The sequence below is a fragment of the Thermothelomyces thermophilus genome, chromosome 1 (genome assembly GCF_000226095.1).
Source record: "Thermothelomyces thermophilus ATCC 42464 chromosome 1, complete sequence".
NCBI classification, from domain to species: Eukaryota; Fungi; Ascomycota; class Sordariomycetes; order Sordariales; family Chaetomiaceae; genus Thermothelomyces; species Thermothelomyces thermophilus.
In genome coordinates this window covers 9459043-9485259 of record NC_016472.1, presented here as the reverse complement: position 1 = coordinate 9485259, position 26217 = coordinate 9459043, and the positions used below count along the sequence as shown (strand labels likewise).

General features: G+C 56.4%; 8 protein-coding genes and 1 non-coding gene across 9 annotated transcripts; 4 read left to right on the top strand and 5 right to left on the bottom strand.

Moving 5' to 3' along the window:
* Nucleotides 1-319: 319 nt before the first annotated feature.
* Nucleotides 320-390, top strand: MYCTH_t28. The gene has a single exon. It is a non-coding gene; the product is annotated as a tRNA-Gly (tRNA).
* A 9-nt stretch (nucleotides 391-399) lies between these two features.
* On the bottom strand, nucleotides 400-2694 carry MYCTH_2299343 (uncharacterized protein). The gene is made up of 2 exons (XM_003660674.1): nucleotides 2176-2694; nucleotides 400-2107 (listed from the first exon to the last, which is right to left on the bottom strand). The coding sequence occupies exons 1-2, from the start codon at nucleotides 2434-2436 to the stop codon at nucleotides 779-781; spliced, it is 1590 nt and encodes a 529-aa protein (XP_003660722.1). The 5' UTR covers nucleotides 2437-2694; the 3' UTR covers nucleotides 400-778.
* A 267-nt stretch (nucleotides 2695-2961) lies between these two features.
* MYCTH_2086777 (uncharacterized protein) lies at nucleotides 2962-4270 on the top strand. The gene is made up of 4 exons (XM_003660673.1): nucleotides 2962-3138; nucleotides 3207-3242; nucleotides 3307-3444; nucleotides 3512-4270. The coding sequence occupies exons 1-4, from the start codon at nucleotides 3082-3084 to the stop codon at nucleotides 3650-3652; spliced, it is 372 nt and encodes a 123-aa protein (XP_003660721.1). The 5' UTR covers nucleotides 2962-3081; the 3' UTR covers nucleotides 3653-4270.
* Nucleotides 4271-7551: 3281 nt separating this feature from the next.
* Nucleotides 7552-10693, top strand: MYCTH_2299339 (uncharacterized protein). The gene is made up of 2 exons (XM_003660672.1): nucleotides 7552-10593; nucleotides 10672-10693. The coding sequence occupies exon 1, from the start codon at nucleotides 7716-7718 to the stop codon at nucleotides 10521-10523; it is 2808 nt and encodes a 935-aa protein (XP_003660720.1). The 5' UTR covers nucleotides 7552-7715; the 3' UTR covers nucleotides 10524-10593; nucleotides 10672-10693.
* A 1572-nt stretch (nucleotides 10694-12265) lies between these two features.
* On the bottom strand, nucleotides 12266-14590 carry MYCTH_2299338 (uncharacterized protein). Its single transcript, XM_003660671.1, has 2 exons — nucleotides 14006-14590; nucleotides 12266-13938 (listed from the first exon to the last, which is right to left on the bottom strand). Exons 1-2 carry the CDS (start codon nucleotides 14405-14407, stop codon nucleotides 12451-12453), a joined length of 1890 nt encoding a protein of 629 aa, XP_003660719.1. The 5' UTR covers nucleotides 14408-14590; the 3' UTR covers nucleotides 12266-12450.
* Nucleotides 14591-14593: 3 nt separating this feature from the next.
* On the bottom strand, nucleotides 14594-15452 carry MYCTH_2299337 (uncharacterized protein). Its single transcript, XM_003660670.1, has one exon. It carries the CDS (start codon nucleotides 15264-15266, stop codon nucleotides 14769-14771), a length of 498 nt encoding a protein of 165 aa, XP_003660718.1. The 5' UTR covers nucleotides 15267-15452; the 3' UTR covers nucleotides 14594-14768.
* Nucleotides 15453-17075: 1623 nt separating this feature from the next.
* On the top strand, nucleotides 17076-18959 carry MYCTH_89510 (uncharacterized protein; the record flags this gene model as incomplete). Its single annotated transcript, XM_003660669.1, has 4 exons — nucleotides 17076-17443; nucleotides 17504-18171; nucleotides 18227-18832; nucleotides 18907-18959. 4 exons carry the CDS (start codon nucleotides 17076-17078, stop codon nucleotides 18957-18959), a joined length of 1695 nt encoding a protein of 564 aa, XP_003660717.1.
* Nucleotides 18960-19679: 720 nt separating this feature from the next.
* Nucleotides 19680-22555, bottom strand: MYCTH_2299335 (uncharacterized protein). Its single transcript, XM_003660668.1, has 3 exons — nucleotides 21908-22555; nucleotides 20598-21832; nucleotides 19680-20483 (listed from the first exon to the last, which is right to left on the bottom strand). Exons 1-3 carry the CDS (start codon nucleotides 22103-22105, stop codon nucleotides 20315-20317), a joined length of 1602 nt encoding a protein of 533 aa, XP_003660716.1. The 5' UTR covers nucleotides 22106-22555; the 3' UTR covers nucleotides 19680-20314.
* Nucleotides 22556-22622: 67 nt separating this feature from the next.
* MYCTH_2086765 (uncharacterized protein) lies at nucleotides 22623-23789 on the bottom strand. The gene is made up of 2 exons (XM_003660667.1): nucleotides 23172-23789; nucleotides 22623-23049 (listed from the first exon to the last, which is right to left on the bottom strand). Exons 1-2 carry the CDS (start codon nucleotides 23388-23390, stop codon nucleotides 22717-22719), a joined length of 552 nt encoding a protein of 183 aa, XP_003660715.1. The 5' UTR covers nucleotides 23391-23789; the 3' UTR covers nucleotides 22623-22716.
* Between the last annotated feature and the right edge of the window lie 2428 nt (nucleotides 23790-26217).

Here is a 26217-nt window from a genome sequence, read left to right as displayed (position 1 = left end):
GCAAGGTATGTGGTCCCTACCCCAACCTACGTCTCGGCCAACTCGGGGAGGGCTGGTGCGAGCGAGGGTCGAGGCCCGTGCCGTGGAATAATACAAGTCTGGCAACCATAACTCGCTTCAGCAACCGCCAGCGGCCAAAAGGTAATTACCATACCCTTACTCATCTGGATGGGCTACCTTGGTAGGCAGGTGCCTTACCCTCAACGACTTCTTCGACGTCTTCGGCTCCTTCCAGTTTAGATAACACCAACTCGGTACTTGAGTGTAACGATGTCCTGCGTACTCCCGAACCCGCTTAAGGTTTAGAAAATAATCCACCGCGTCAGTGGTTTAGTGGTAAAATCCATCGTTGCCATCGATGGGCCCCGCGTTCGATTCGCGGCTGACGCATTCCTTTTGCCCCCAGCAACCTAATAAATCCTTCTTTTTGTTGTCTCACCGTCTTCTCCTCCCGAAAGTACGCAGTAAAGTTGAGGCCAATCACGCAGTCATGGATATGTCAATCACCGGATGATGGGTGTGCCAAGCACAGAAAGTAAGATTCGAAAGTACCATGGCCAGAACGGGTGGAAGCAACCACATGTTTATCCCGCCCGAGAACTCCAGAACGATAACTCCAAAACTCCCCAAAAAATGCTACGATATGAAGCACAATGCACCCCTCCCGATACCCTTCGCCGAAGCGATTATGATATCAGCCTTCTATGGTATGTACAGACAGACAAGCGAGGCTTGCCCACCAGCTGGCACCCTTCTGAAGTCCCCTCCCCGTACTGTTTCAAACATATCTCGTGGGAAACCTCTCCTGCGTCCAGCGGTTCGCCCTTGCCCTAGCCAACTTCTCCGGAGAATGCATAAAGCTACTAGCGCTCAAACTTTGGCCCTGGCTCTGGCCCTGGCCCTGGGCCTGACCCTGACCCTGACCCTGCTCTAGCTGGGCGGCTCCCGTCCCCGTGCCTGTTGGGCGCCGGTGCTCCTTGGACGGGCTGCTCTGCCGGACCATGCGCTCGGCCAGGTCGCGCTGCTCGAGCGCCGCCATCTCGCGGTTGTTGCGCGGCGACGGGTAGCCGCCGTTCATGTCGCCGAGACTGGTCGCCTTCTTTAGCGGGGAGTTCATGTGCGTAAACACGCCCATGCTACCTCCGTAGCCCGAGTTTGCGGCCACGTTGAAGTTCACCCCGGTGCTCGTGCCGGCCGAGGCGCTGGGTTTGGCGGCTGAGAAGGGGGCTGGAGGCGGGTCGCTGGCGTCTGTCGTGGATGCAACAGACGGGAGGCTATTCCGAAGAGAGGATTGTCGTTGCTGCTGTACCTGGGCAGCAAAAGACGGGAGCACGGAGGTCCTTGGCTTGGCCGCGGGGGTGAAGGGATTCGACGGCGTGGCTGGCCTTAGCTGGGGTGACATGGTCGTCCTGGTTGGCGTGGATTGCCCGGCATCCGAGTTGACGTAGCGGGCGTAGCTCGGATTCGGATGTGTCTGAAAAGAGCGCCGAATCACTGTTGTCGGTGTGCCCACCGTGATTTCTTCTTGGTCAACCTTTCCATCACTGATGGATACCTGGGTCGAGACTTCGCGGACCACCGGCTGGAGTCGAGGATGGACGTATTTGACGTCATATTCGTGCATGACCTCCTTGTGTATAATAGCCGTGTCCTTGCTTTGCTGGGAGAAGCGCGAGTGCAGGAGCAGCAACTGCGCCGAGAGAATGACCTGCAGAAGGAAGCACTTGAATACCGTAACGCTCGGGCGCGGATCGAGGTTCGGAAGCGGGAGGAAGAGCATGTGGATGAGAATGTGACCAGGGCTGAAGAGGCAGAACATTCGCAGCGTCGCCGGGTACGGATCCCACACCTTCATCTCCCACACGTCACGCGTCCTGTCGGGGTGAGCCCGCTGTTCGGCCGTTTCGGGTCTCAAGACTTCCTGAATAAGTCGCAGGGGGGTCGATGAGGCCGGAGGAGAATCGACGCGGACGCGTTGCGCCGATGGCGTTCCCGGTCCTGCTGCTTCGACGTTCACCTCAAAAAGTCGGTAGTGGCGGGATCGCGTCATTGCGTAGAACGCGTTCAGGACCGAGATGGAAATCAGCGTCCATTGGAGGAAGTTGGCCTACACAAAGTCGAGACACGTTAGCCAAAAGCCGTCAAAAGTCCGTACAGGGAAGAGTCCAAGACTACCAAAAGGGTGAACCAGCCATTAGCTGGCGCATCGCCAAACACGTCATCAACGGCATCGCGTGTCTTGCCGGCGTTTGCTCTCGCGATCAGAAAAACGAAGTTGGCAGCCAGGCCGAATCGGGTGCCAAAGGCTTTCGAGTCCCAGTCGAAAGTCTGTATCTCCTCGGACAGCCAGAGGTAAAAGTCCATGGGATTGAGCATGGCGCGAAGTCTCTGGCCGAGCGGCTGGCGCCGCACAAGGCGCTGTGGTCGTGGAGGCATGATTGTTCCGCGTGGTCACGCTGGCTGAGCTTCTTGCGAATGCGCGCCGCTGCAAATTTCCGTTTGCTGCTCTCCTGGGCCTCGCGATGCCACGAAGACAGCCCAGAAATGCCACGAGCAGCCGACTGTTGACCAACTCAGCCAAGGTGTTGCGGCGACGATGTCATTTGTTGGAGCGCAGCATGCGCGGCCCAGGTTGGCGATCGAACTATATATTGAATGTTGCAAACTTTCTCACATTGTTTACGTAGTACGTCTCCGTTACTTTTTGAAAGAATCGAACCAGCAACAGGCCCCACTTCAAACCTTCTACAATTAAGGTCGGGCGATGGGCTGAAAACGGAGGCATACCGTAACAGGGGTCGGCAGCGGCAAGCAGGCAGCGGGGTCGCAGTGGGTCCGGCCGTCTGTTGGTCAGGGCGAAGCTCTGGACGGCGTCACACCTCAACGGCTCAGCGCGGGCGGGACGGGGCCCGAAGTCCTGCTTTCGGATTCGAGATACCGAGATCTTCGCTACGACTGAACAACAAAACAACCCGCCGAGCACTTTTGACATTCATTGCTTAATCCGGGACCTCGACTCGGCGGCCCTTTCGTCCTGCCTCCATCTGCCCATCGCCCCGCCTTTCAATTGCCATAACAGCGATGGCGTCCCAAGCCGACTTCCGCGACAGGCAGTTCTTGGCTGTGATCGGAGACGAGGCAAGTAGATTCCCAGAGAGAATAAGCAACCGCTGAGAGTGCGGACTAACTGGTGCGCCTGGGAACAGGACTCTGTGACGGGATTGCTCTTGGCAGGCATTGGCGTACGTACCACACCCATCACTGCTTGAACTTCTAGAACCTCGAGTCTGAACCATCCATCGTTAGCATGTCACCGCACCGCCAGACAACCAGAAGAATTTCCTGGTCGTCGATGCCAAGACAGATAATGCTGCGATCGAAGCGGCGTTCGATAGGTTTACGACGGAGAGGAAGGACATTGGGATAGTCCTGATCAACCAACACGTCAGTCACTCTTTGACGCTCCGCAACAGACGCCGAATCGGAGTGCGTACTGAGACCTGTGCTGCAGATTGCCGACAGGATACGGAACCGGATTGATACCTATACTCAAGCATTTCCTGCCGTTCTCGAGATCCCGAGTAAGGACCACCCTTACGACCCGGAGAAGGATAGCGTTCTGCGGCGAGTCCGCCGCCTGTTTGGCGAATAATCGAGCTTTGTTGCGGAATACAGGGAAATGGGGTTTGGAGAGAAGGGGTCAGCATATTACGAGCGTCGAGAAAAATGGCATCGGTGTAACCTTCCATCTCCCATTTTCGCGAGCCTGGAGCTCAGTACCTTCAATTTGCTATGGGGCAGATGCATATGAGAACTAGCCAACGAGACTCCTGACCGGCGAACCTATCAACCCTTTGCTCCCACAAACATCGACTTATGTACGCATGCCAAGTTCAGTTGAACGCTATGCCACCAACGTTCCGCAATACCGTGAAGCAGCAGCAACTCGGCGACCTAAAGGTCGAACACTCCGCCCAGAGGCTTCCTGTTGAAAAACACAGTGGCAGTCAAGCAGGTGATATGCTCGTTATCCTTAGTGTAGACATCGGCCTGCACGGTATATTTGCCCTGAGAGTGTGTTAGTCCCAAGCTCTGCAACAATGCTCAACGTTCGGGAGTGGCCGTACTGGAGGAATCTCTTTCGGCAGGTCGACGGTCTTGGTGATGGAAATCTTGCCCTTCTCAATCGGGCACTCGAGGTCGACATTCTGGATTTCCTTGCACAGGTCTGCCTGGGTGTTGATCAGGCGGATATAGCCATATTTCACCTCGAGGTTCACGTAGGCGCCTTGGAGGATCGTCTCTTTCACCGTGCCAGTGGCCTCGATTACGAGGGTCGTGCCTCTGAAAGACGTAGAGCCAATATTAGTTCCCCATCGTACAACAGTTCAAACGGTATCTCGGGCTCAACATACGCTTCGGGCGGGTTTGGCGTCAGGATGACCTCCTCAATCGTGACGAGATCTGTGGCACGGTCGGCATCACAGAACTTCAGCGGATTCTGCCCGGGCACGTCGAGATTGCCAAATGTGACCGCAACCTGGTCTTCGCGGGGAATGAGGGTGCGGGCGCTGGCGCTCGCTGCGAGGGCGACCAGGAACGAGGAGGGCCTCATCTCGACCGCTTATCGGTGGATCTTGCGGGGAAGTAGAAGAGATTCGAGGTTGGGGCGTCAGCGATTGACGAGAAGAGGAGCAACTACAGCGGTTCCTGTTCGTGCCCCGTTTGGATAATCGGGTTCGGGTGGTTCAGCTTCTTTGAGCACCGCTCTGGAAGCCGTCTGATGTGATCCGTAGTGGACGGAGTTTTGCCGGCGACAACGGTGAGACACTGCAAGGCGGCAGAGCGGTTGCCAGGAGCCGGGCCACGCCTGGCATCCCCAACCTCACGTCATTGGGAGGCACACGGTCCTGAGTCGCAGAACCCAGCGGCGATTGGTCAAACGGGACCTATCATGTGAACTTAAGTGGGTCATTTTGGCCCAATCCGCCAACCACCGTGAATGTTGAGCCAGATCTCAAACAGAGGTTCCGAAGCCAGCTTGAAGCACAAGCCAGCTGTGCCCAGCATTGAACACTGGGGACGCGGATGCGGCCGCCGTGCGGCAGTGGGACCTCGAAGCAGAGGCTAGGACACAATAGAGGCCGATAACGATATACGAAGTATATGTAGGTGCCGACTTAGGTAATCATCGCTCGCTCTTCCATTGTGTGCTCGTGCTCGCATCCGCCACCGTTTGCCGCATCGTCATCAAGCTGTCGTAAACTGAGAGCAAGAAGCAGCTAATTGCTTCCCAGTGCTCCGTACATACCTCCGTACACCGCTCCCGGCTGCCCACCGAGGGGCTGCACAGATCATCCACCCATCCCTTGCTCGATTTAGTGTAGGTTAACTTAAGTGACTGAATCGGCACTGAGAGCTTAGAGAGTACCCACACGGAGCCCTAGAAGAGGCTAGCCACTGATAATGACGGGACAGAGACACGACAAGGCTGTTCACAGAGAAAGATGATTATATCTGATATGACGAGACATCCCGCAAACAAGCCGAGGGAGAGTTTCTTGGCAAGTGTTGTCCGCTTGCCCTGGTTGTGTTAGTGCCGATCCACGGATTCATGTACTCAGTACGGAGCAGTGCACAAATTCGTACTCCGCACGGAACGCGATAACACCTCGCAGGGCAACGGGCGGCACAACAATCACAAGCTTGTTGTCATCGAGGTATGTACGTTGTAAACAGGCAGAGAGTTAAGTAAGCATTGTGTCCTAGTGGCGGCATTCCAAAACTGTGACGCTCCCGTGAAAACGTCTCGAGGCCACATCGCTCTCGCCGAAAATAAGGCTCTACACAAGCATAGTGTTTGTGCAACAGGTTCACCTCGACCCGAATCATGGAACCGTAAGAGGCCTCTTTTAGCTGCCATTTGCATGGGTCATTCTGCAAAACTCGACGGAGGTCTGTTTTGCAATTTGATAGTGCTCCGGGGAGCAAGCAAGGGCAGAGTTACATGTCTGGTCCTTTTTGGCATGGTGTCCATCGGCTAAGCCCCGCTCAATTTCTCAATTTTCCCGTGGCCTGCTGCGCAGGAAACTGCAGCCAGCCAGGTCGCCATCCATCAGGAGCCTCTTTTTTCTCTCTGTTGCTCCGTCTTCGTCATTCCTTGGGCGCTCTCTGTTTCCCATTTTGAACCCAACCAACCTTTACTTCTTCCCGCAGGCAACGCACTTGATTTTCTCCGAGACTTCCGCGCACAATGAACCCCGAGGTTGTTCAGCCTCTGGCCCACTCCGTTCCCATTTTTGGGTCGAGAAACCTGTTTCGGATGACTGTTTTCTTCGGTTTGTCCATCTTCTCATTCACAGTTCGCTAACCAGGCGTTCAAGATTCTCCTGACGGTCAACCTTGCAACAAACTCTCATCCTTCTCGCTCGCCATTATTCGCTGACCGCTCCGCTCTTCTGTTGCCTTGGGATCCAGGCAACGTGCCTTTTGCGCACCAGCCAATCGCCGTAGTGTACGGGTGGCCACCGTACACAAGTACCTCCTTTGTACACCTCGACTCCCTTCCTCGCGCCAGCCAATCGCGAACGGCCTCAAGATCTCTGTTGCCCTCCGCCCTTCCCCGCCCTTGCTCCGTTCCGGGCTTAGTGTAATGCCTCAGGCTACACTACACACGCAACACCCAACCTACCCACAGTGGAGCACCCTGAACCTGCGCACGACTTTCCAAGTCCGGTCGCCGCGCCCAGTGGGCGGTTCCCTGGTGCTCATCAATTTTCTCCTCACACTGACGCCCGCGCTGCCTTGAGAAGCTCGCCGGGACAGAGGAAGCCGCGGTGCAAAAGCTTGCACCGTCCGGCAGCCGCTCCCTTCCTTCCCCCCCCAAGATCCGCAGCCATGCTTTGCAGTGCAAAGCATGCTCTGATTGGTCTGTGCTCGCGCTCCCTCCGTTTTCCTCTGAGCGACACCCCGGTCGGTCCCAAGCCGCAGCCCGCTCTGGGCTTGCCTAGGACGGGACTGAACGCTGCTGCTCTGCGCTGCACGCCCGTCTTCTCATCTGCCCGTGTGGGCCCCCCTCTCTCTTGCGCTTTCCACACTCTGACCCTCCCACCTTCAAACTCTGCCTCTCTTTGTTTCAATTCCCATTTTTTCGCGTCACCCATCCGTCGCCGCCCTCGCCCTTTTCCGAGTTTCAACCCGGATATTCAATCCCGTACTGAGCGACTCGATCTCGTCGAGTCAGGTTCCTTTGTTCTCGAGGCGCATCTGTCATTCTCGTCAATCCGTCCTCCTTCCCCATCTCGAGCCGAGCCTGCCGTCACGGTCGCCACGCTAGATCCTACGACAGCAACATTTGCTCTCCCACCGCAACACCCGGTGAGATAGACAGAGTCACACAGAGACCGAGTCCGTATATTTTGTCATCCTAGCCGCGTTCGATCTCTGTCGCGACACACCTTTCCGCAAACACCCGTGGCCTCGCGGCCGAGCCTTTTAAGTCCGACACGACCAGCCTTGCTACGGCTGGAGTGCGGGACTGCGCGACAAGACCGATCGACCTGGGGACGAAAGTGCTGTCTCCGCTGGTGTTTCCGACGCACACGCCTTCCTGAATCGCGTCGAGACGCGCGACAAGCATGCCCTTCCAACCGGAGAGATAAATCATCCACACAATTCATTCGCCATTGGGCCGCCGCGAGGCTTTTGTCAAGATTATGACAGACAAGTTGCCACCGCTGTCGACGCCGATCGCGCTTCCCAGTCAGTCCGCTTTCTCGCCTGCGAGTAACGTTTCAGTTCGAGATGTCCCTCGAAAGCAAGAAACGGTAGAAGAGGAGCCATACACAATCAAGTGTATTTGCGACTTTCCTGACGATGACGGAAATACGATCTTCTGCGAGACGTGCGAGACGTGGCAGCACATTGAGTGCTACTACCCCGACAATGTCGAAGATGCCCTTCGTCCAAACTTTGCGCACTCATGCGCCGAGTGCGAGCCGCGATCCCTCGACCGCCAACAAGCGATCGCTCGCCAGAGGGCGAGAACCGCTGTCCCAATTGTAGAAGCGGCGGCTGACAGAAAAACAAAGCGACCTCCGTCCAAGAGCCATAAGAAGAAACAGAAATCATCGGAGCTCCAAATTAATGGTGTTAACCACGGGTCATCCGAAGCGCTCAAGCACACCAGCCCACAGGACAACCTCCATCCCGCGAAGAAGACAAAGAGTTCACACAAGTCAAGCCAATCAGTCAGTTCTCTGGGCGCCAAGCGCAGCCCTTCGCACGGGAATGCAAAGGCCACACATAGCCATCCTTTGAGTCCTGCGACAACACCACCCGATCTTCTCGACGGTTTCGAGCCTCACAATTTCTCGTCAGGATTTTTGTCGCTTTACAACGACCAGGATTACCAGATCGTCAATACCAACAGCTTCGCGGATTTGAGGATCTCCAATACGATGTCGGCATGGCTGCGCGACGAGGAAAAAATGCGGAGCGAGACTGGTGTCTCCTACGAGGACGTCTTCCGAAAACTCCCTCCCAACATCGATGCGATCAAGGTCACGCCTGAGGTGGAGCAAAACCAGCAGGTCATTGCTCCAAATACTGTTGTTCAGTGGCGGTGTCTCAAAGCCCCCTCGGCAATTGAGAAGGACGTCCCCCTCATCGAAGTCAATGGCCAAATAGGTTTCCAGGCTCTCTACTGCGCCGATCCCCAGAATCGCTGGGCCGAACTGACCGCGCCGCTTCCATTTGTCCTCTTCCACCCTGAGCTGCCGCTGTACATCGACACCAGGAAGGAAGGGTCCGCGGCTCGGTTTGTTCGGCGAAGCTGCAAACCAAATGCGGTCCTCGAGACATACATATCGGCCGGTAGCGAGTACCATTTCTGGCTGGTGAGCGACCGGCCGATTGCGGCGAAGGAGCAGATCACGATTTCCTGGGACAACGGGTTCCCGACAGCGGAGAAGACACGTGCCTTCCAATTGCTTGGCTTGGCCGATGACATCAACGGAGACAATACCGAACAGAACATCACCGAGGAGGATTATCTCAAGTACGGTGGCTGGGCCCGCTCCATACTCTCCGAGCATGGAGGTTGCGCGTGCAATCTAGGTCCCGAATGTGCATTTGCGCGGTTCCATCGGAACTACTTGGCCAAGGCTCAGGCGCGTGCGAATGCCTCCAAGAGCAAGAAACGCAAGCCTAAAGCGCAGCAGCACGCCATCTCTCCCACGAGCACAGGGCATGCAACCAACAGTCGGGCCGCTAGCGAAGGGCGCTTGGAAGACATTCCCGAGCACGACCGGAGGTCTGTGTCCTCCTCCTCGCGAAGCAAGCCGCCCAGCCGCGACATGACTCCAACGGTGCGCCAGGGGTCGTTTGATATGCTCGGCATATTGACCGAACCCACAGACCGAGACAAGAGAAAAGTGGCGATGGTTGAGGACACTTTCCGTCGTATGGAACAGCAGCAACAGCAACAACAGCAACCACATCGCAAGAGGAAACGTGCTTCCGATGGGACCCACAATTCACAAGCAAAGGCATCAAAGGCTTCCTCTGCGACCAATACCCCCAATCTTCCCACGGGGTTCACAGACCGCGGCTACGTTGATGCGGGAACTGGAACCCCGAGGGGCAAGTCTGGGTCACCCAGCGGCGTGAGTCCCACCCATCTTGGCCATGCCCGCAGAAACCCGACGTCCAGGAATACACCGGCGCCCGCTCGCTCTCGTCCTAGCTCGACCGCGCCGCGATTGAAGTATTGCGATGCCGCGGTGCAGACGGATTCTCACGACACAAGCGACACGGCAACTCCGAAGAGGAGGGTGGGATGGTGCTTAAGGAAACGGATGTTAGAGAACTGGCACCAGGTCCGCCTTGAGGAGGAAGAGCGCGCCAAACGCCGCGCCGTAGAGAGCCCACTCTCAGCCATGAGTGGAGAGAGCCATGGCGCTCAAGATGCGCCTTTGTCATCCCCCGCCACCAGAGACGCGGAGAAAGGTTTGGCTACCGATGCTTCGATTGGCGAGCCGAAAGACCTTCCGATGGCGGATGCACGACTCGTTTCCCAAACGGACAGCGCTGCCGGAGGAGATGGTTCGGCCAGTAGTAGCCTGGCCAAAAACAAGTCGCTCGACCTTCGAGTAGAAATGCCCCCGTTCCCGGCTTTCGCAACGCCGGCCTCTGTTGCTTCTCCAGCATCAACACCTGTTTCGGCCGTTCCTAAAACGGCCCAATCGCCGTTCTCGGTAACAAGCCTTGCAAGCGGATTCCCGCCGCCGTCTGTCAACGGCGTAGCGCCGAGCCCGAGCCCGAGCCCTGTCAAGAAGAAACTCAGCCTTAGCGACTACAAGAGCAGGATGAACAAGGCTGCCGCTGCCCGGCCGTCCGTAGCGACGGCGTTATTAAAGCCTGTCTCGAGCGCAGACGAACCCAAGTCAGCCGCAAGCGCAGATGGCGGTGCATCAGCTGGCTCCCCAATACCGGAGAAGCCCGCCGAAGGCGGCGGCAGCTGATGGGACAACGGCGGAGGCGATCACAAATTCTGCCCTGTATGACTAGATAGACGGCGACCAAAGAGCGACAGTACGTTGGTTTTTTGGCTTCGCGTTTCCAATAGCTCAGCTGGCTTGGTATGGGTTAACGATCGGGGTAACGGTCAAGGTCACGATATTCATTTCTCATCATCTCTTCTCGGTTACAAAAGCGTGGGTGGCTATATCGTTTTAATCTGAACTGGGCTGTGGTCGGCGTTCGGTGGTGCTTGGGCGGGACATTCAAAGGCTGGCTGGGACAGGGAAATGAACCGGGAGGGGAGAGGGATGCGGGATCCTTTGCCACGATAGGCATGGTTTGAACTTTTCTTCAGTGGATTTGGCTTGCTTGATATCGCGATCTTGTTGGGCCTGAGGTTTGGGCCAGGGCGTGTGGGTCTTCATGGTGCGCTTCGAGCTCTACTTCCCGCTCCTTTTGTTGGGTTATATTGTGAGCCTGCGAGAACACCCGAATTCGAGCTAGGCTGATGCGACGGTGCTCTGATAAGGGACACAGTCCTTTCTTCCGCCATCAGGAGTTTCCCTTCTCCCAATGACCGGAATCGGCAAGGTACTGGAAGCGTGGCAGATGGGCACCCCCTTACAATACAATTTCAGCTCCATCATAGGGGGACACGAGAGGAAGGAGCCCAACTGTACCGGTATCACGATGTAGGCAATCGCTGCCTTGTTTGAACTTCTGTGAGACCTCTCGATAAGCTCAGCTGCAACGCTATAGAGCTATGTTGCGGGATAGCGCACATCGACTTCGAAAGACCTACCCGGCTTTTCAAGGGGCCGTTGCCCGTATGGGCGGAAAAGCAGATGGAAGAGGTATGACCGGCCTCGAGGCAAGGGTAAGCAGATGTTCCTAGATTACACTGACCTCCGTTATCCATAATTAGAGCCATTCGCGCAGAAGACAAGCCTTAACCTACCGGCACCCCGCTAGGACTCTAAGCCTCATATCATTCATTATCCAGAACAGCCAGGCGAGGATCAACCGCGCCGCCCAAAATCTTACCCGTCCACTGAGTTAACGAGAAGAACGGGCTAATCATCCGAGATTGGACCGACAAAGAAGCTGCCCGCTGCGACGTGCCTGTATTTCTTTGGTACGGAAGAGCGAGACGGCGTCCCAAATCGCCCCTCCCCCCTGACTTTCCGGAAGACCGGACGATCCAGAGAAAAAAAAATCTCCCCAACATCCGACAGCCGTCGTGACCAAGCCACAGAATGGCTGTAGGGAACACGCCGACAAGAAGCGGTGTAACCCCACGTTGCCGTGTCTCGCGCCTCAGAGAACAGATGCATAATCCCGAAATGCCGAACCTCGTATCCCTCAACATAACGCTCGGTTTCAGCTCCCGATGATGGACCGATTCCATACGACGGATAACGCCCCTTGCGAGAGGGAACCGAATTCAAAAATAGGTGAGAGGAGACGGGCCAAGAATGATCACGTTCGTGTCGCTACGTCAGCACGGCAACGACCTTGTTTGATAATAGCGAATGGCTTGATCAAACCTCGCATTCAACGGTCATCCTAGGATGAATTGCTATGAGAAAATGTGCTCCAGCCATATCAGGCAGAGCCTACCCGCAGCACGAGGGTCTTGATCAAAAGAGAAATGGAGTGATATCGCCTGAGGGAAAGAGGAAACCAAACCCGGTCAAGGGAGAAGAGAAGAGATCCCCCAGCGTCAAGATAAGACGAGACATGGCACACTCTTTCCAAATATCCGGATAGGTCTAAAGAAGAAAGACGCCAGCGCCTGGATTCCAAGGACCCGTAGGTTTTCGATCGTTTGGGGCCCGCTAACGCCGTCAACTACGAACCCACAATCCTGTCCCATTCGGCCGAACCGCCCCCGGGCCCCCTTCCTTGGATCTCTCGTGTATCCGTTTGCTAAGTCCCTGTGCCCTGCTGAACGTAGTAGCTACCTGCAGGGTTGAAGCCGCTCAACGACGTGATCTGAACAAGATAATCCCAATCTATGCCACCGCCTAGCTCCGGGTCCTGCATTGACGCCGGCGCAGCATACATAGGCGCCACGTTGTCGTATCCCGGATACATCATCGAGTCATCCATCATCATGGTGTGGCCGGCGCCCATCCCAGCCATTGACGGCGTTGTCGTCGTCGACGTAGTCGACGTCGCCGTGGTGGAATGTGGCATCGGCTTGCTGTGGTACATCCCAGTCGACGGCATGCCTCCCGGAATCGTATGCATTTCACCAACAGATGCCATCCCCAGTGAATCGGTCGATCGGGGGGCCATCGCGGGCTGGACGGGAACTTGCTGGCTCCCGCTCGGCGTTCCCATCGTCATAGTATTGGGCTCTCGATTACGCGCCGAAGTCGGCCGCCTCGTCTTGGCCAGCGTTGCCCTCAGCAGCGTAACAACCTTTGGCGTGGGTAGCGAACGGCCCAGCTGCAACTCTGCGGCCTCGCGAGCATCCCAAGCCTTAAGAAAATAGTGACCAAAGGCGATGTGCAAGGGGTTACGGTTGAGGCGCCGCAGCAGGCCGCGCCGCTCGTGGTTCTCGATCATGACGTTCCAGGCACGCTCGCAGAGCTCGCCCGTGGTTCGGTGCCGGAGTTCTGAGACTAGGCAAAGGTAGGCAGGCAGGGGGAAGTGGGCGTACGTGTACCAGCGAAAGCCCTGCAGCATATCCGAGCTCTGAAGGGCGTTGTCATATTCAACCATGCGGAGGGCTTCCATGAAATAGCTGTCGCGCTCGCCTTGGTCGACGTGGTTCGCATTGGCCGTCCTGCAGAGGAAATCAATGATGCGCAGCTTGCACAGCGCTTGACGTGTCATGAGAAGGGTAAAGTAGTGGAGCGGAATCTTGGGATCGCACTGCTTGAGGTACACGCTTTCCACGTAGGCGCAGAACTGAGCAAGGTTGTCCGGCAGGCTTTGGTTGGCCGCGTGTGACACCACGTCGGGGGAAGAGGGGGAGGGCTCGAAATGCACCATGGGTTGGTGTAACGGCCGACCTCCGGGGGTGGTGATGGTCCGCCGGATACTATCAGGTGACGCAGCCACGGTGAGCTCTATGCGAGTCAGGCAGAAAATCATCTCGGTTGGTCCGGGGTACGGGCCTGGCTGCCCTTTGGCATGGACGTTCAGATCGGCATCGTTGATGTTGAGTGGCAATCTTGTGTCGCAGGCGCAAGATGAGAGGGCCGTCACTGTCGACCCGGTGATTTCTGCGATGCGCTTGTCAAAGACGACGATCTGCCACCACAGCCTCCTCCGCTGTTCCGCCTCAAACGGCGACAAGCCTGGCTGGGATCCATCTCGGTGGAGGCCTAAGCGGGTGGCTATCCTAAATGCCATACCGAGAAGGCAAAACATGGACCGGGGGTCAACGTATGGGCGAGCACACAGCTAGAGACGTGTTAGTCAACTTGCCAGAGGAGTTTGCGTATGGTGGGATTGGGCAAGAATAAGTTACCAGATACAGGAAAAATGCCTGCAGCACCACCAAGTCGGAGGAGCGCATGAAGCCGGCGTTGATAAGCGCCTGCTGGGTCGCGTTGTGGTACTTCCCTAAGAGGATAGCCTTGTCTTCGCCAAACGTGCTGTGGACCTCGTCTTCGCTCAGGGAGGTTACGGCGGCGAAGTAAATGGCAAACATGAGGGCCTCGAGAGGTCGGGAAATCTTGGCTGGGTTGGCGCTAGCACTGATGATCTGAGCCTGCAACGTCGGCGTATGCGTGATCTTGAGTAGAGGGTTGACATTGCTGATATAAAACTGCCATAACTGGAAGATCTGGATTGGCGAGGGGTGGGCGGAAGTCACGCTAGCCACTGATCCGCCAACAACGAACGGAAAACCGTCGCTGTTCTCGAACATGGTGTCGTAGGCATTGTGTATTGTCCGGCCCTCTTGTTCCTCGTCGGAGGAGTCATCATCCGCGTCTCCTCGGTACTAAACAACGTCAGTCAGGACAGAGCAATATGTGGGCAAGTCTGCAGCAGCAGTCTGGTGTCTTGGGGAAGCCTGAGCAAAGGGGGGATCTTGAAGATGGTATCAAGACAATGAGAAGCCGCCAAGGAGACAAAAGCATGCTGGAGCAAAATGGTAGTATACGCGGCGAGGCTATGACAGCAATATGGCGAATATCGACAGAAAAAAAAAACCGATGGCTTACCTCGCGGATGGCGGGAGCCCATCTTTGTCTGAAGAGAAGATACGGGTTAGGCTAGTTTGATAATTAAGAGCAGCAACAGCACGCGAAACGAGGAACTGACTTGTCGTGACCCTGATCCGGCGATAGATGGTCGGCGGCGCTCGACGGGGACGTCTTGAGCCCGCTGAGATCCTGCTCAAGGTCGGCAACATCGTCCGCGTGGTCAGATGGCCTGAGCTCGTGGGCGATGGGTTCGAACTTGACACCATGTTGGGCCAGCAAGGATTCATATTTCCGGAGGCGCTCGATGAGGTCTCGCTCATGCGGCTTCTTCTTCCTGCGCCGGGGCGGCTGCGGGGGGACCACACGGCACTCAACCTGGGCTTTGACGCAGTTGGCACACGGCTTTTGCTTGTCGCAGCGGACCTTTCGCTGCTGACAGAGTACGCACGAGTGGCCGCGCGTCAGCTTTATCGCCGCCGGTTCGGGCACAGAGGCCCGCGGAGGCGGCGGCGGCGGCGGCTGCGGCGGCTGCGGCGGCGGTTCAGCGAGAGGCTGCTCGGAGGCCATGGCATAAGGCATGTCCGACTATGTAGGCTCTAGCCTGGCGTCTAACAGCGCTTGGCCGTCTGCCGGATATGCGAGCACGCCGTTCGGGTCCGAAGGAGGGGCCCAGTAATTCCAGCCCCGTGGATCCCAAGCAATGGGATTCGACGCCTCCACCAAGTCGGGAATGGCGGTGCCTTGGCCTAGCCCGGCCCGAGATGCCCTTTTCAATCCGACCTGCAGAGTGGTGTCGTTCGAGTGCCGCTAGGGTCCCCGTACAGGCCGGTCGATGGCTGCAGGGTCGCAGGTGCTGCGATAATGCACCGACGATACCGGCGGGGTCAGCGTCTGACCATCGGTTAAAGGCGTGGGGCGCAACGAAGGAACGGGTGTGTGCGTGACAGCCGCTATGGGGACCTACAAGCCTTCGGGATCAAGCCAAAGGATGCGACGGATGCAGGTCTCGAAGCGCGGGGTTCCTCGCCAGAGATCGGGAGGAATGCGCAAGCGCATGAACACTAGCAACCACCGGCGAAGCCGCAGCAGGAGGAGCGGAGGGCGTCACAAAAGATGCGACGCTCGAGCTGACAGGGGCGGAAGGCAGTCACGAGTAGCCAAAAAGCACCCAACTGGCAGAACTCGGTGATTGACGCACACGCCGTCGAGTTCTCGACAAGATGCTAACAATCGAGGCTGACCCTCGGCAGGAACCAGCAAGAACGGAGTTGAAACTACTGCCGGCAGGAGCAAGCGCCCTCAGAGCCGCTCGAGCACCCAGCTTCGCCTTGCCTGATAGGTAAGGTACCGTACCTTGTTCGGCAGCCCTCCATTTCCCCTCTTTAGCCACCTCCGACATGTCAGGGAAGGTAGGAATTGCCCAGAAACATGGAGGGCCAGAAGGCCTGCACTTGAGACGGGATTGAACAAAAGCCGCCCGCGGGTGCTAGGTCGGAGAGCGCCAGGAGGCGACCATCCCAAAGGCCTGTGCATGCGCACGCACGTCTCGCTACAGCTGCCGACGGACCGGCAGCATTGAATGGGTGGCAGCTCCACAATGACGGGTCAGGTTCGGGACCGAGGGCAGGACAGGCCGAGGACAGAACGCTCGACCAGATTGGAGGCTTTTACACAAAAAGAGAAGGAGCTCGGACCAGGTGCACAGCATGTGGCAGGGTCCGCCTTGTTAGCTCTTTCTGTTTTCTGTGCTACCACTTACACCACGGAACGTGGGTTCATCGGACTAAATTGGGGAACCGCCAGCCCAATACACATCGCCAGGTTGATGGCCACCACCATCGTCCAAGACAAAGTCGCGGATTATCAGGGAGAAGGATCGAACATGGCCGAAAACTTCAAGTCCGGCACGATTTTTTTTGAGGAATTCCGTATTGTTCGGTCCGCGCTAAACTCCTCGATGAATTGTAGATGATAGCCTGAGGGTTATGGCAGCTCAGGCTCACCAGGTCCATGGCGTATGATAGGCCGCAGCTGCCGTATAGCATCAGATATCGGGGGTTTCGCAGAAATAATCAGTTGTTTTGCTCAAATTTGTGGCTTTCTCGTCATCCCATCGCACCCATCCCTCCTGCAAGAGGACATGAACTAGGTCATCGGACCTAAGCTCAGGCTTTTTGGTTCTTGCTTCACGCCGCAGATGCATCTTCTTGCCTCGACAAGTCGCTAATATCAAATTCATAAATCCTCATCATTATTTTTTTCAACTCCTCTTTTCCCTGTTCCCCTTAAGTCTAGTCACTGTCGAGTTAGTCTGCTGTATTAACAGTCCTTCGCTCCACTCATTAATCCCCTCGCGGACGTCGCGGGCCCAGCCTGGATGTTGCCAACATGGCCACCGAATCGCAATCTCTGGCGTCTACTGGCAGCAGCATGTCAACCCAATCCGTTGAGAATCACGCACAAATCGAGCCAGGCGACAGCGATAAAATTGCGCCTTCTCACCCCCTACCAAGACCCAACGAGAACGAGATGTTCCAGCCAAAGAGCATACGCTTCTGGTTGACACTGCTGTCTAGCTTTCTTGCGCTTTTTCTTGTCGCCCTCGACCGTACAATTATTGCCACAGCGGTTCCTCGCATCTCGGATGAGTTCCAAGCTCTGGGAGATATTGGCTGGTATGGCTCTTCGTACATGTTGACGACGGCATGTGCCCAGCTGCTTTTTGGCCGCATCTACAAATTCTACGACATGAAATGGTACGTCACTGTCGCATTCCCTATACAGTGCAGCAATGTAAATGAGCATACATTCTGCAGGGCCTTCCTTTTGAGCATCATAGCCTTTGAGATGGGATCGGCGATATGCGGAGCGGCACCGAATTCGACGGCATTCATCATCGGCCGTGCCGTTGCCGGTCTCGGCTCAGGTGGCATCTTTTCCGGCTGCCTCTTGATTATGATCTCGATGATACCGTTACACCGCCGGCCAGCGTTCCAAGGGTTTTTTGGCATGGTTTTCGGTATCGCTTCGGTTATGGGGCCCTTGATTGGCGGCGGTTTCACCGGCGAGGTCACTTGGCGATGGTGCTTCTACATCAACCTCCCAGTTGGTTCTGTGGTCTTGGTCTTCATGTTCTTCTACTGGAACCCGCCCAAGGAGAAGCACGAACCGGTCACCTACAAAACTCACCTCAAACGACTGGATCCCCTGGGCATGGTATTCTTTCTACCTGGTGTTGTCTGCCTCTTCATTGCCTTTCAATGGGGTGGTTCCACGTACGCGTGGAGCAACTGGCGCATCGTTCTCCTGCTCAGCCTCTTCGCGGCTTGCACAGTGGTATTTATTGCCGTCCAAATCCTGATGCCTGATACGGCGTCAGTTCCCCCGAGGGTTATCATGCAACGAACCGTCGCCTTTGGTACTGGCTTCACTTTCTTCCTGGCAGGTTCCATGCTAATGCTTGTCTACTACGTACCAATTTGGTGTCAGTTCAGCACCTTCGTCAATGACCGTCTTGCATAATTCTGACCGAACCTCAGTTCAAACTGTCAAGCAGGTCGACCCGATGAGGTCGGGCATTTACACGCTCCCCCTTGTGCTGAGCCTTGTCGCCTCGAGTATCGCAGCCGGGGGGATCACACAAAAGATTGGCTACTACGTCCCATCGATGTTGGTCTCGCCTACCATTATGTCGGTCGGCGAGGGTCTCTTGAGCACATTAAACCGCAACAGCCCGACAGCTCACTGGGTCGCATTCCAGTTCCTCTCGGGCTTCGGACTGGGATTTGGCATGCAGACATCGGCTCTCGCAATCCAGACGGTCCTGCCCAGGGAGGACATCAGCACAGGCATCGCCATCAATTTCTTTGTCCAGCAGCTCGGCGGAGCCGTATTTACGTCAGTAGGGCAATCGATTCTCACCAAAATCCTGGTTTCAGAACTATCCAACCTCCAAAATTTCGACCCTAAGCTTCTCGTGAGCGAAGGCGCGACGAAGCTCTCGCAAATCGTCCAACCAGAGGATGCCGTCCAGGTCATCAATGGCTACAGCGACGCAATACGACACATCTTCTTGACATCCATGGGCTTGGCATTCACGTCACTGTTCTGTGCCTTTGGCATGGAATGGAGAAGCATCAAGAAAGGTAAGGCTAAGGGCAATTTACCTGGCCCGACTAACCCTTCGAACTTGACGCTGCAAAACTTGACAGCCCCTGAGACAGATGGCTTAAGTGGCTCAACCGGGCCGCTCCCGGGGAAGCCTTTCTTTGAGGGTGTTAAGGGACGAGCAAAATCAGAAGGATCGCGACACCGACTTACGAAACCTAGAACACGAGAGAAATCGAAAGAGGTCAGAATGCGAAGTTTGTCTGAGGGCCGCAAACAGGGGGTTCTAATGAAGCCGGCCCCGGAGAGGTGTGGGAGTCATAAAGCAAGCTCAAGTGTCAGGCTCAGTCTCACCTTGGAAGACACCAAGGATGACTTGCTGAAGGATACACTACGCGAATTGGCTCGGTATTTCAAAACCTAGGAAGACAAGAGCAAGGCGAGGGAAGAAAGTAAAGCAGAAAAGGAGAACGAGGAGAAAGAGGAGAACGACGCGAGGAACGATGAGAAGAGGTCCGAGAAAAACGGAGAGCCGGGATGGAAGGCTGAGTGAGCTACTTTGCACGGGCCCCAAAGGAAAGATGCTGAGAGGGGGGAGCATGGGATGTTACGAACATGTTTTTTGCATTTGGGATGAGCGGCCTAATGACCTGCATTTTGAATGTCTCAGCGTTGTAATTTGCTCAATTGAAGCTACATGGTTTAGTGAGAATGGAATGACTTCAGGGTGCTTTATAGCGCTAAAGTCTCTTGTTCCAACTCGACGTCTCATGGAGACATTGCGCGTGGGGTTTGCTTGCTCTTGATTTCGGCATAATAAACCCCTTTTTATGCTCTTTCCTGATGTTGTTGGCCCTGAGTGCCCCAAAACAAAAGACAGACACATGATAGCGCGGTAACTTGCAGGCCCCGGTGTATGGTCAATGCAGCAAACTCGGAAATAATGATAGGGGTTGACTGAGTTGTGGGAGAGAAGAGAAGGTGTATATTTTGGCTTGAGCGGTCTTGATTCGGAGTCCCAGGAGTTATTCTACACCCGTCTTGTTAACTACATGCAGTACACACATCCCACGCTTCTCTAAAAAAACCGACTATATATCAGTACATGACCCGTGTAACCAAGAAACACGCCCTCCTTTCAAACACCGCCTGATGCATTCAAAGCATAGAATGATGGAACCGAATCCTGCCCCTTGTAATGGTGGGAGTGGTAGCCTTATCTAGGTCGTACGTATCTGCTTGTACAAATTAACGAGTACTTCGTTTTGACTCGGCCTCGCTTGGCCTTTCAGGAGATGATGAGGTCGCGAGTATGGTGTGGAGATGGGAGGGGAAAAGAGTAGTTGTACATGTACCGTTTTGATGCAGTCACACATATTCGGCGTCGCCTCGTCGCCGTCGCCGTCCTTATCTTCCTCTTCTCAATCGACAATTCGCCTTATTGTCTCACTGATGAGACAGACGCCCGAGGGGGGTTTGGGAAGGTGGGAGGAAGGGAGGGTGGGGGGCCCCCGCTTGGATCATTTCTTGGTCTCGCCGTCGTCGGGCTTTTTAGTGGTGCTGCTACTGCTGCCGTCGCTGCCGTCTTCGGGCTGTTGCTGGTGGGCCGGGTGGTTCGTGAGGTTGTGCCAGAGGGACTTGAGGAAGCCCTCGTTCTTGTGCGCGCCGGGATCATTGTCGTCGTGGGACCTAGTACGGCGGAGGCACTGGCGTTAGAAACGCGCCTTTTGGTTGTGGGGAAGCGGGCGAGGGACAGACCGGGATTGTTTTCAGGGTGGAAAAGGGGGTGGGGGGAGATCTCACTTCTTATGCAGGTTCATGATCCGCTTCGCGGACTTGTCGCCCATCTCGTCCGCGAGCATCTCGACGAGAGCCCGCTGGTTGGAGGTGAGATATTTGGGCATCGCGACGCGGAACTCGACCTTGAGATCGCCCATCCGGCCGCGCCGGCCGTTGAGCTTGGGCATGCCCTTGCCGGCGAGGGTCAGCTTGTCGCCCGTGTTGGTGCCCGTGCTGACGCGGACCCTGGCGTCGCCGTCGAGCGTCGGGATGGTCACCTCGCCGCCGAGGACGGCCGTGGTGAACGGGATGGTGGCAGTGTACAGGATATCGGAACCCTGCCGGGTGAACTGAGGGTCGCGCGCGACCTTGACGAAGACATAGAGGTCACCGTTGGTGGCGCGCACGTTCTCGCTGGCGGCCCGGCCTGTGGGCGGTGCGTCGCCTGCCCCGTTGACGCGCAGCCGCATGCCGTCCTCGATACCGGCCGGAATGTCAACCGTGATCGTCTTGCGCTCGCGAACCACGCCGTCGCCCTGGCAGGATCGGCACTCGGAGCCACGCGGGATCGAGGAGCCGCTGCCGCCGCAGGCCGAGCACGTGCTGGCCATCTGGAAGCCGCCGGATACGAAGTGCACGCGAGTGCCTGTCCCGTTACACGCCCCGCACTGCGACCGCCTGGTACCCTGCTTCAAGCCACTGCCGGAGCACGTCCTGCACGTCACGAGCGGCAGCGTGGTAATCGTTTTGCTCGTACCCTTGGCCGCCTCCATGAACGACACCGTCACCTGCACCTCTACGTCCTCGCCCTCCATGATTTCAGTCTGGAACGGCCCGCCGGCGCCGCGGCCGGCGCGTCCGCCAAACGGATGCGCGCCGCCGGTGAATGCCGAGAAGATGTCGTCGAAGTTGATGTTGGCACCGAAGCCGCCCGAGCCGCCGAACCCGCTGAAGGGGTGTCCGGCTCCGAACGGACTGCCGCCCCCTGGGCTGGGGCCGCTACTGGGACCGAACCCGGCGGCACCAAATTGATCAAACTGTTCCCTCTTCTTCGGGTCGGACAGGATCTCGTAGGCGGACTGGATCTCGGCGAACTTGTCCTTGGCGGTTGGGTCCTTGTTCGTGTCTGGGTGGTACTTCTTCGCCAGGCCATAGTAGGCCTTCTTGATCTCGGCGGCCGATGCGTTTTTGCTGACGCCCAGGACGCCGTACGGGTCGCGCGGTGTAGCGAGCAGGGGCCGCGTGGTGTGGAAGGAGGCCTGCTGTCCGGTGTGAGCAGCTGCGGGAGAGGCGGGAGAGGCGGGAGAGGCGGGAGCTGGGCTCGGGGGACCGACCCTAGGGCAAGAGATTGGCGACTGAGGCCTCGATTTCGGCGACGGCCTGGAAGAGGCTCTCGACACGACGGAGTAAGCGACAGTAGGCGCGGATGCGGACCGGCGGGCGCACGGTTTCAGTCGCAGGCGACGACATATTTGCGTGGGCGACAGCTGCCGGACCGGGAGGCCGGCCCTAGGAAGGATGCTAGTGCTCATCTCGTCCAGCTGATGCGATTATCTGTGATGGGCATGCCCCGCGACAACTCCCAGCGTGTGTCGCTGTTCTTGTCGCAAACCTGCAAACAAAACTTTTTTGCCTTGTTCTCGTCCTTCTTTAACGTTTTTTGGGTCGACTTTTTCGGGATTGGAGATAATGTCGAATCTTGGCACCAAATGCACGGATGCAGCCCCACAATACTCAGAACCTTCCAGTCAGCCAGTGCCGCTTTGTGGCCCACTTCCACTTGAGCAATCCCTACATAGTAGATTCCTGAATCGAGGAGATCGCTGTAACGAAGCCCAGGCAAAGTGCCACGCGATTCGCGATAACTAACGCGCGATCCCCAATGGCGGGCCGCATTTCCCAGTTTGCCCCATGGAGGCACCGTAAATTGTCGGATACTTAGCTCGCCCGTCGACCAGCGAGTAGTCCACAAACAACGACGCCTAGGTTGACAGACGAACGGCCGCGGGAGCTGACGTCGCAGGGACACTTCTAGCGAGCGAGGTATTTGGACACACAATTTGCGGCCCATATGGGAGGACCCATTCTATACTCCGTAGACAGTAAAAGAGATTGATTGGACGTGCGCGTATTCTGATTTGAATTATCGCTCGCCTTCAAGATGTATATACTCGCGCCGTGGTGGCCTTCCCTTTTTCACCCCTTGGCTCCGCACCTTGTGAAGGAAGTCGACGATGATATCGTTCTCCTGGATGCCCATGCCGTTGAAGTGCTTTCGCACTACATTGGTCAACTGATCCTTGGTTTGTCTTCGGAGCTCTTTGCGTCGCGCGATCGTGGGGGAGTAGAGCCCAATGCTACCCGGTTGAGTCAGCACCCATTCGTGGTGATCGCTGACGAAGGCGGTCGGCGTCCTGAGGCGGTAGGCTCGGCGGTAGGCATGGAGGACGTCCCTGTCAAAAGCGGGCCATTGTAGCTGTTCGAGGTAGAGAAACGGACGTTAGGAACCGAGACTGCATCACGAAGAAGAGCAACGAGACGCGGGCGGCAGCCAACGGAAGAGGAAGGGCGGGGGAGAGAGGGTTGGGGGTAACGTACTCCTGGAGTGCTGGCCTCCTGTGTGTTGGCTGTCGAATCCGGCGCGGCAGCAGCGGTGGTTGTGGCATTTGCGTTTGTCACCTCGCGCAGGTTGGAGCCCGCGTTGCTTGCAACTCTCCGCATCTTGGTTCCGCCGCCGCTTCCGTTCTTATCCTTGGTGGATTGGGTGTCGGTCTTGGAGTCATCCTGACCGCCTCGGGCGGCTTTCGATGGTGGCATGGCGACCGAAGCGGTCCTGCGCAAAAAAACAAACTATACTGCGTGCAGAGTGGAGCGTAGAGGGAGCTGCTGCTGCTGGCGTGTTGTTGCTCGAGACTCGATTTCGTCACATCCTATGGAACAAGAGCCGGAGAATTGGCGCGCCGATGTGTTGTTGGGGCGGGCATTGTGCGAGAGGGGTCCCTTCGACGAAGACGGAAAGAGATTGCAGCCCTGCGTTGCAAGGCGTGGGCTCCCCCGGGCTCTGACGACACGGGGACTTTAGTGCGCCCTGGTTCCTGGTAAGCGGGCTCTGTGGCTGGGGATGCGGCTGTCGGCGTTTCGGCGCCACAGGCCCCCGCTGCTTGGATTACGGGTTGCCTTCTGCGCCATCATTCGCCTGCCGTCAAAGCTTGCGCCATGCTGCTCAGAGAGACCATCGGAGGGCATTGAACTGCCGGAGCAATCGTTTTGCGGCATCCGATGGGAATGTAGTTAATGGAAAGTGCCGGCCAATTGAAGTCGTTTCCATTGTAGCTTCGTTTAGTTCCGAGTTATCGGAACCTCGCCCTCCTCGACAAGTGTACTTTACCCGTCACTTGTAATCCGCACACTAGGGCGGCTGTTCAGACACAGTGGATGTGGCAGCGGCATTTGGAACTGTCGGTATCCGTACTTCGGAACATGACTGGGGTAGTCGACCAAGTGGTGGAACTACACTACACTACGGATCCGTACACTAGTGTGTTCCGTACTGCGTATGGGCACGAGACCAGCCCTGCCGGGATGCCGTGGGAGTGCACGTGCTGTATGTACATACATATGCAGAACGGTATGTAAGGTATGTAGCTTAGGCATGTATGTACGGATTACAGTACATACATACACTATACACTGCGGCGTAATCCATACTTCCAACGCAACGGTCTGCTGCGGAATCGCATAACTACTGTGTACTGCGTAGTGAGCGTACACATGAGCGTTTTTTTTTGGCAGCGCGGGGGCGCCAAACCCCCGTCGCCTGGCGCAGAATGCCTCACCTTTTCGGTCGACTCGCAGATGGCGGGCTGCCACTAAAATGACTGGTGGCGCACCATTTCGCCGCATCTAGAAAACACTCAAGATCGAACAACGGAGGTAGCTGGCTGGCCGAAAGACGCCCAGTGCACGCAGATGTTCCTACTACCCCGCAGGAGTTGGATGGCATCTCAATTTTCCCGCGCAAGGAGGTGTCGGCGATCTTGGCGCCACTACGGAGTATTCTAGCGTATAATCCGTAGTTACTGTGTACTCGAGCATCTGCACGATCGGATGAGGCTGGAGACAAGACCCCTCGTTAACACCCCACGCCGAACGGCGGTCCAAGAGCTCCGCGTCGATCTCCCACGCAAACCCCACACGAACTAGCGACCTTCGCCAGGACAACACGAAGCTCACGCTACGCAGAAATCCGCATACGGAGTCGAGCACGCAAGTAGACTGCCTGGGTGCCTGTTAGCTAGTGTATGTACTGTCCATACGCCTATCCGTTTTGCTCTTGACCTATTGAGCAACCTTGAAGTGGGTACCTCTAAGACAGGCACGAGGATCCTTCCCACACTTGACCAGTCCAGTGGCGGTCGTGTTGTCTGCCAAGTCCTCGTGCCTGTCCCAGCAAACCAACCAACCAAGAACAGCCCGAGAGAATGGGCGGCCCTTTTTGCTTTTTTTTCAATTTTTTTTCTCCGACCATCATCTCGGTGGGTGTGGGAGCTCGGGGTTACATACCACGGGGGGTAGTGGTCCTGCTGGCAATCGACCTGCAGCAGTTTCCAGGCTAGTTAGTTTCGTGTTAACGTTAATTGGGAACTTGTTGCTGATCGATCTTAGATATGACTTGTCCGCTTGGGAGGTCTCGGACAGGGATTATACAGGCAGCATGGACTGTATAGTAATCCGTATATATGTATGTACATACATGCCTTACCATGCCTACCTAGGTACCGACCGACACTTGGGCTAACCGCCTTGGACTTCGGTCTCTGAGCTGCGGAAGTAACTCCGTTGAACACCGGTGTATCGTCGCCTGGCAGGTTCCGAGGAGACGCGCTTTCGCAAAGACGAGCATTAAGCCCCAACGATTCCGATCTGAACCCGAGCCAAAATTCGATTCGGCTTAGCCGATTGGGCAGCAAGGGCAACAAGGCTAGTGTATTGTGAGACTGGCAAGGCCATCATACCACACTGGGTTGATGAGGCTTTCGCTTTCCACAATCATGAGCAGAAGAAAGATGGCGGAGTGGGCTTCCAATCATAAGGCTTGCTCCCCCAAACCCCACATCCTCCTCAGCGAACCGCTGCCACATGCAGGGACATCCATGCAACGCATCGGCCAAAGGAGTGGTACCCACGCCGCGCGCTCGCCCTGTGGTCGATCGAGTGACGAGCGCTCCAAACGCCACAGACGAGCGTGTCCAGGCCAAACCCCATACAACAACCACCACACCGTCCTTAACTCCGGTTCGCGCACATGTGCAAAATGTCTGCGCACTAGTCGACCCTAGTGGGCAGACAAGGTGGGCACGAGGGGGTTGCAGAAGCGGGGTCAGCCGACTCGCCGAGATGGAAATGGGGGAGTAACGAGTTAGAGTGCGATGCGATTTGCGACATCAGGAGAGGCAAAGACGGTGGGCTAAAGCTAGTTTTAGTCAGCAGAAGCGTTTACTGTGTACTCACAAGAGGGACACGACCGAGACGGCCGTCATAGTACTTGTGTACGGCGTAGTATACATAGGAAGGCAGAAGGCGAATCGTGTTCTGCCTCTCGCGTCGCTGGCCTGGGATGTCCCTCACGCTGGGCCCAGGCGTC